The sequence below is a fragment of the Balaenoptera musculus genome, chromosome 16, assembly GCF_009873245.2.
Source record: "Balaenoptera musculus isolate JJ_BM4_2016_0621 chromosome 16, mBalMus1.pri.v3, whole genome shotgun sequence".
NCBI classification, from domain to species: Eukaryota; Metazoa; Chordata; class Mammalia; order Artiodactyla; family Balaenopteridae; genus Balaenoptera; species Balaenoptera musculus.
In genome coordinates, this window is record NC_045800.1 from 16,890,498 (window position 1) to 16,898,464 (window position 7,967).

Genomic DNA, 7,967 nt, shown 5'->3' on the forward strand with positions numbered 1-7,967 from the left:
CTTCCCTCCTAACAAGGAGAAAGCAGGCGTCAGCCCTGTGTTTTAGCGTGACAGCCGCAGCCAGTTAGAACTCAGTGGCACTGTTTCATTTTCTTTGATTTTCCCATTTATAGTAGTGATGGTTTCCTTTATGAATATATCTATCTAGGTAGACAAAAAGTGAGTCTATTCAACAAAAGTATTAAGAAACTAGTCTGGGCTTTGGCAAAATTTCTAAAGATGGATTCATTCATGACTAAAGTTTTGAAAGCACTGAGCTAATGGGTTAGCCAACCAGCAAGACCTGATCATTCTGGTGTTGGAAAGAAAAGCTTCGGGGATTGTTGAAGGCGCCTCCAGATGGAAGTGGCTTTTCCTCCTGCCTGAAACTGGAGTCTGAGGCCACTGTCCCTCTGGACACGTTCCATTCCACATTGAAAGTCCCAGTCGTTTCGGGGTAGTGCCTGGCATGGCAACCTCTAACAAAGTGGTTATGAGCATGGAACTGGCATCAGGCAGACCTGGGTTTGAATCCCAGCTCTGTAACCTCACAGGGGGGGCCATTTGCACAGATTACTTAATTTCTGTAAAGCTTAGTTTCTTATCTGTAAAATGAGGATAACAGTGGTCCTTAACTCATAGGGCTGTTGGGAAGCTTTACATGAGATAATAAACATAAAGTACACAATACCTGACATATGGTAAAGACTTGATAAACTTAATAAATACTTGCTGCTATGATTATGATTATGATAATTAGCCACTGTTGTCAATGAGTTTGAATTTTTTTTTTTTCAAATTATTAAGTGATTGAGGGGAGCTCACTCAGCACAAACTCTTCCTTGAATTTGTTCATCAGGTCACAAGCACGTCACACCAACCCCCTCCCCTCATTTTTCCTGGGATCTTTGCCAAGTCCTAAGCCAGGAAACATTGTTATATTAATTATGAAGAAAAAGCATGTTTTATTTAAAATCCCGGCTGCCGAATATTCTGCCATGCTGCTTCTCTGTGACAGCAGAATTGCTTTTGCATTTAGGAAACTCTAATGAATTGAAAATATAAATATATCTGTGCCTACATACACATGTGATTTCCTGCGACCTGATTTCCCTAAATACCAGTGTACACTGCCAAAGCTAATGAGTTGGACTTGTGCTTAGGATCAGGTTTTTTAAAAATCTATAAGAACATGCAGTGCAACTCAGTCCCTCTCTTTTCCATAAGACTCTGAATGGGTTACAACAAGAGGAAGTGATGTCTCCTAGGCCTGAAAGAGACTCCGACATTCTGGAGCATTGACGCTTTGAAAAAGGTGGTTCGTGTTATCCCATCCAAGGCCTTGTTTGGTCCTGGGGGCCGGCTAGATTTGGATGCTTGAATTAATCAGACACTGAGCCCTGTTATCTGACCATCCAAAATTGGCTCTAATACCTCAGCATCCACAGTGTTTCTAAACAATAACCAGACAAGCAGGCTCTCCCTCCATTTCTTTCTCTTTTTGCCTCTCTTTCCAAGGTAGAACGAGGTAGATAATGTACACCTATCAAGCAGAGAGGGTGTCAAAAAGAGAGAGTGCTGGGGCCTGTGGGATCTGGGAGGCTTCAGCTTCTAATATCAGAAGCAGTAGTTCCTTCTCCCCTTGGTGCCATGCAAGAATGGGAGCCTGTGTTACTAGAATGCCTGATTTTCAAGAAAAGCTGGGGATCTGTATTGTTATGTGAAATGTTCTGATTCTCAGATGTCACCAAGCAATTGAAAGGAAATGAAAACACTCTTCAGGCTGAACTTCTACCCACCAAATAAAACTCGGGCTGTGAGTAGACTGTACCCCAAGCTGCCAATTTGCAACCTCTGGTCTATGCAGACATTTTTGTGACTCTCTATCTAGGAGAATTCTGGAGTTCTAGAGTTCTTGACTCCAAACTCTAAACTCTAGGGTTTAAAAAGCTTAGAAATGGGAGCAAACATGCATTTTAATTGTAAGGCCCACTGTTGCAGATGGGCTGAGATAAGCAGGGCAGGCCTGACAAGCTTGTCCTCTGGCTTATGACCCTAGAAGAGGTCAAATTACATTATGGCTGAGGCCAGTGGCACCGCAAATCACCCTAAGAACCACAGCAAGAAGAGATGTCTAAGCTCTGGGGACGGGGCACATACAGTTGAGCGGGCCTCCTGTGATGGACGAGGAATTGGACAGAGCTGGGTCTCTGTCCTGGCTGGGAAGTTAGTTCAACATCTTTGGGCTTGTTTCTCCTTCATAAAACGGGAATAACAATACAAGACCATGCTGGGGACAGGTGTTCAAAACTGACAGGTAAGGAAAAACAAATCTAGACCGGACCAGGAAGGCACTAAGAAGGATTCCCTGGAATCCATGGCAACTATATTTGACTGCATCTTTTTTGGATCGTAGATATCTGAATAAAAACCTAAGTTAGAGACGAGCCTACAGAGAAGTCTTCATATTTTATGTTGCATGATCTGAACTCGTGGGAGGGTCTCCAGGCATCTTTCCAATGGGCAGCAATCAGAGACCCTTTGCTTTAAAGTTTCAGAGGCACATGAGTCTGTTACGCTCCAACCAGCAAAGAGGCCCCTGGTCTAAGAGCCTCCCATCCCTACAGGAAGGACCATGCCCTGAAGCTATATGGACCAAAGAAAGCTCATCCTCAGCCAGGGTCCCAGGCAAGAGACCTTATCCAGACAGATGGACACCAGCCATAGTCTAGGACTCAGCTCTGCCACCTCCCAGCTTTGTGACTTGAGGACATGTTACCCAGCTCCTGATCTGTAAACTGAGATCAATAACAGTACCTATTTCTTAGGGTCCTTCTGGAGGACCCAAAGACCAATGCATCAAAAGCACAGAGCCTGGCACACAGGATTTTTCATTAAATGGTAGCAGTTGGTTATTATTTTTAGCTACATGGGGCAGAAGAGGCCACCCTATCCATTGGGCGATGTGGCCCCTTCCTTCCTGCTGATGCCTCAAACTCTCTAGACATCTGAGTGAGTTGGCCACTTTCCCCTGGATGTCTGTGTACTGGCCTATGGGACACAAGCTGCCCTCCCAACCACCTGTCTGGCACACATCTGGAGTAAGAAAACATTCCAAAGCCCTGAATCCCCTTTTTGGAATTGACTAATCTCATTGCCCAAAGGCTATCTCTCGTATTTTGTCTTTTATCCATTATTGACTTATATTTTCATCCCTAACCCTAAAAAGTCACTGGGGCTTGCAAAAAAGGGATTTGGGGGGAGCATTATCTTTTGGTGAATTTCAAACAGACTGCATCCACTCTCTTCCTTGCCTGCAAACTTTAGGATCTAATTCTTTCTGACTGGTCCTTTCTCCGGGCCCCTTGTGAACTTCTGTTAGTTTCCATCGCTTTTCTCTAGACTTGCGGTATTTCTGCAGGATCTTGGCCCCAGACATCCAACAACAATCAGTGATGTAGGGGGTTTGATAACAACCGGTCATTGTAGCCACACCACATACACACACACACACACACACACACACACACACACACACACACACGCAGGTCGTCACTGGAAAAGAAAACTCTTCCAGAGGTGAGTCATTGGCAGCTTAATATGGAACTAAGGTAGATGTCTGAGTACAGTTTACCGAAAGGGGAGGAGAAGCTCTTGTTTTTAAAGCGTGCTAATCAGAAAACCTGGAATTTAATCTGCTTCCTGCAGGAAAATCTCTATGGAGTGAAATGGGAAATAAGATGCAAAGGTATTTAATGAGATAAATAGGTTATGACTGTTATTTCAGTTCTCACCCCTTTCTTGTTCTCTATTCAAACCCCCTCCACTCCAACAAAGGGGCGCATTCTCTGATTTTTATAGAGAACTCGTATTCACTTTGGAAATCTCAAGGGAAAAGAGCTCACATTTATTGAAAGCCACATGCATTGCCCCATTTAATCGGTCTTGACCCTCCCCAAATCTGGGGGAGATTATCACTAGGTTTGCAGTAGAGGAAGCTGAGGCTCACAGAGATGATGTTAATTGTTACTTGTTACTTGTTCCGCAGCTAGAAGGCGGCAAAGCTGAGATTCAAACCCTGGCTCCCAAGCCCACACTCATGCCTCCAACCCATCCAAGAGGTGCGATGTCTGGTGAAGGCCCTCTCTCACATGTCCACAGAGACCCAGCTAACACTCTTGGACCACAACGGCGTACAGCAGGAGCCGACACCTCCACAACTCACCTGCTCCCGAATGTCTTGAGTCCCCCATGTGAGAGCCCCTGATGTCCCTTTCCTTCCATTCTCACCACGACCTCCCTGGGGCCCTCCTCTCTGCCCCATTCACTACAGCCATGGTTACAGGGTGATGGGAGAAAAAGTGCTGCCCACAAAGCTTCTCTCCAAATCTAATCCATCTAAGTAGACGTGTTGCCAGCGGGATTCTCCTCTAGAGCCAAAGCACAGGGATTCTTACCCTAGTGTCACCTGAAATAGCTGGAGAACGTGGTATGTGTGTTGGCATGTACAGAGAGAGAGTTTGTAGCTTTCAGCAGCTTCCCAGAGGGATCTCTGAGATCCAAGCCAGATCACAGCACACTGCCTTGGCAGATTTTCTTGCTCTGATCTCCTTAGTTGGAAGGTGTTCATGGAGACTCTGCTCCAAGGGGGCTCAAGTCAATCGCATGGCTTCATGGAACTGGCCCCTTAACAGCAACCAACATGACAGGCCTGCATGAGCCCTTGAAATCAGGACATATTCGACCTGGCAACACCAGCCTTTCACAACTAGAGTTTCTCAGCACTCCTGGCCCAGCTGGTTTGGTCCTCCTAATAACCTCAGATTCTCTCAACTACAGATATTTGAAAAGAACACTTACCCCGAAGGCTGTCTTTCCCGCCAGAAACATTAACAGCAGAACATGGAGATCAGACATTCTGGCAAACATCTTTGTAGTTTAAGAACTCTTGTTTTGCTCTAAAAACAATTCCTTTTGTTGTCTATGCCTTTAGGGGGGAAAGTGTCAGTCTCCAAGGATTCAGGAGCAAATGAAGAGGATGCAAATTATTAACTGGGCATCAAATACTGTTTAATGTTTAATGTTTTGCAAACCAACTATCTTGATTAAACAAATGGTAACTTTGGGGCTGGGCTGAGTCATGGGGGTGGTTTCTTTTCTGGAGAGAAAGCAGCAAAGTGCCCCTGGCTGCTGGGGTTGGGGGTGAGGGGGCGGCTGCTGAGGGTTCAGCGCAGAAGGCCCGATGGTCCACTAGCATCCCAGCCGCTGGGTGAGAGCCCTAATAGCGTGAGACTCCTGCCACAGGCCTCGGACATCGCTGATTTGAACAGAATGTTAATAGAGCTCGGATTCACCAAATCTCACACAGAATTAAGGCATGGATGGGCTCCTAATAACATCACGCTTTATATTCATGAAAAATAAATTAAAGGATGCAAAACTGCTATTGACAAACATTGATTCTGGGCCCTTTGAAGCATTGCCCATGGTTGCTTGTTGGCTTCAAAAGTTTTCTTTTAAATTTCATTACATAAGGTTTTAACTTTTTAATTAGTTTTTTTTTTCCCCTTTCATTGGAGTCTTTCTTTGATCAAGAGGGGGGAAAAAAACCCACAGTGCTCATATTTGGGGCCAATTGTTTCCTACGTTCCTTTTATAGCTGCACTGGTTACAGGTAGCACTATGTAGAGCAACAGTTACCTATGAAGCGTGGGTGCTGGTGGATACAACTGACCTCTTTAATAGGCATCACTGTGAGCTCCTGCAAACACCTCACTGCCCACAATAATCTATGCAAGGGCTCCAGGAATCCTCTCACCTGAGTCCTAAATCCAGGTTCTGAAACCCTGCTGCCGACCAAGGCGGGGGCTCACCTGGGCCTCCTGTTCACCCACTTACCATCCCTACTTGGCACGTGTACTTGGACTCCTCCGTGGCTGCTTCCACCTTTGGAGGCCAGGTTGCTGGTCATGGAGGGCCCCAAAGGTACCAGCCCAGGAGAAGGCCAAAGTCAGTGCCCCAGCCACCAGATAGACAACCTTGAAGGACAAACCAAGTCCTGCCACCTTACGTCCTAAATTACCCCCAATTTATCCTTTGTTCTCTATTTTCTTTTGTCTCCACCCTCATTTAGGCAGCCGTCAACTCACTCCTGGTCAACGTCCATCTGATCCCTATAATACATGCACACTTTTCTGGAAAAGATCCTCTCTAACCTTCCTCTATTCTTCCCCTAATCCTTATTCCACCCCTAACTCTGTTCCTAACTCTAACCCCGATCACTCTTTAGCAAGTTCATTTAGATAGCCACCTGGTTCATCCATCTTTCGGATTTCAACCCAAACATTACTTCCTCAGAAGCCCTGCATGAGTTTTTCCTTCATGGCACTTATCAGGGTCGTAATTGCATACCTGTATAGCTCTTCCATTAATATTTGTTTCCCCACTGCCCCCGATGGACCAAAAGCTCATGAGATGGGCACTCTGTTTTGCTCACCATTGAATTCCTGGCGGGGATGCCTGGCACATGGCTGGCTCATGACAGGTGTTCAATAAATACATCGTGAATGAATGAGCAAAGGAATAACCGCTGTCTTACAGTGATAGTTGGATACTTTGTAACCTGGGCGCCTTAGATAGCATAGCCAACTCAACTTGAAAAGGAAAACTGGGTATGGAAAGCTAAAGTATTTGTGCACTTGTAAACACCCTTCAATTTATTCATGGACACTACATGAATATTGATTGATTATCCACTGATGATCTGCTGTGAGCCTGGCATTGGCAACACCAGGATAGAGGAGGTGAGGTGAACTTTGCTCTTAAGGAACATGCATTCTGGTCGACGGGGAGTTAGGTGGACCATGAAAGAGTAAAGAAGTTAATTTTAGTTAGTGATAAGTCTGAAAAAGAATGAAGCAAGGTGATGGAACAGAAATCCTTGTGAGTGGGAGGCTTCCGTAGACTAGGAGGTGGCAAAGGTGGGGATAGTGGCTAAGTGGGTCCTTGGTGGGGCGTTGACACCGTTGCTGGTTATCTGGTCATAGAGCAAGGGTCAAAGAGGCAGCGTGCACGAAGAGGTTGTTATTTTCCAGGTTCAAAGTTGGAGCCCTTGTAGCATCGGCTCAGGCTGTAAAAAGTGGAAATGGAAATTCCAGGCAAGTCAAATCACTGAATCACCCATGTGACTTAGGCATCTCTTTTAGCTTCCACAGCCTTGTGTGAACTAGTGACTGTCTAACTTTGTGGAGAGATTCCCAGAAAACAAACCAGAAGCTTTTCTTCCTGTGTGAACAGGAAGTGACCCAGTGAGTTTGTTGTTCACCTTTAGAATCCGGATTCATTTCCCTGACATGTAATCTTCCCTTTATCTCTAGCAAAAAGTGAACAATTGTGCTCTTTGTGTAGTAGCCACAGGCCTCTCACATATTGTCTTATGTCCCTAAAGTTTTATTATCATGACAATGTGCAACTGAATAAACGTCTGCACGTAGCCCGAAAAGAGAGAATTCTCTAAAAGATGCTTAATCCTTTTAATTTGGAAGGACAAAAGACTAGTTTATCATGTGATATGATTTTATCTGGGGAGTTGGAACAAACCTACCTGGGATCTCTGTTTTTTAAATCCAAACACAGAGACTTCAGCCCTCACCCCTGCGGGGGTTTCAGATGTGATCAAGTCAATCATCTATTCTCTTGAGCTCTGGGGAGCTCGTGTAGGGTTTTCTCATGTGTAGGGTTACATGCTGCAGGAGAGAGACTCTGTCCTGCCTCAGGAGGCCTTGGGACTCTGGTTCTCTAGCAGGCTGATTCTTCCACCCTAAGGGAAGACTCTCTCACAATGTCTTTGCTGGAGACCCAGGCTTTAATGTACTGGGTTACATGACATCTGTTGGGCCTGGACCAACCTGCTTCATGTTTATTGTTTATAACATGTTACAGAAAAACTCGAATGAACTTTTTGGCCAACCCAGTAACAACAGTCCTCT

General features: G+C 45.2%; 1 protein-coding gene across 1 annotated transcript in view; it reads right to left on the bottom strand.

Annotated features, from left to right (window-relative positions):
- Nucleotides 1-4,996, bottom strand: part of HABP2 (hyaluronan binding protein 2) — a 37,545-nt gene extending 32,549 nt beyond the window's left edge. Inside the window, exon 1 of the mRNA XM_036829339.1 lies at nt 4,840-4,996. Coding sequence (XP_036685234.1) covers nt 4,840-4,908 — 69 coding nt within the window. The 5' untranslated portion in view covers nt 4,909-4,996. The remainder of the gene's footprint in view (nt 1-4,839) is intronic.
- Between the last annotated feature and the right edge of the window lie 2,971 nt (nt 4,997-7,967).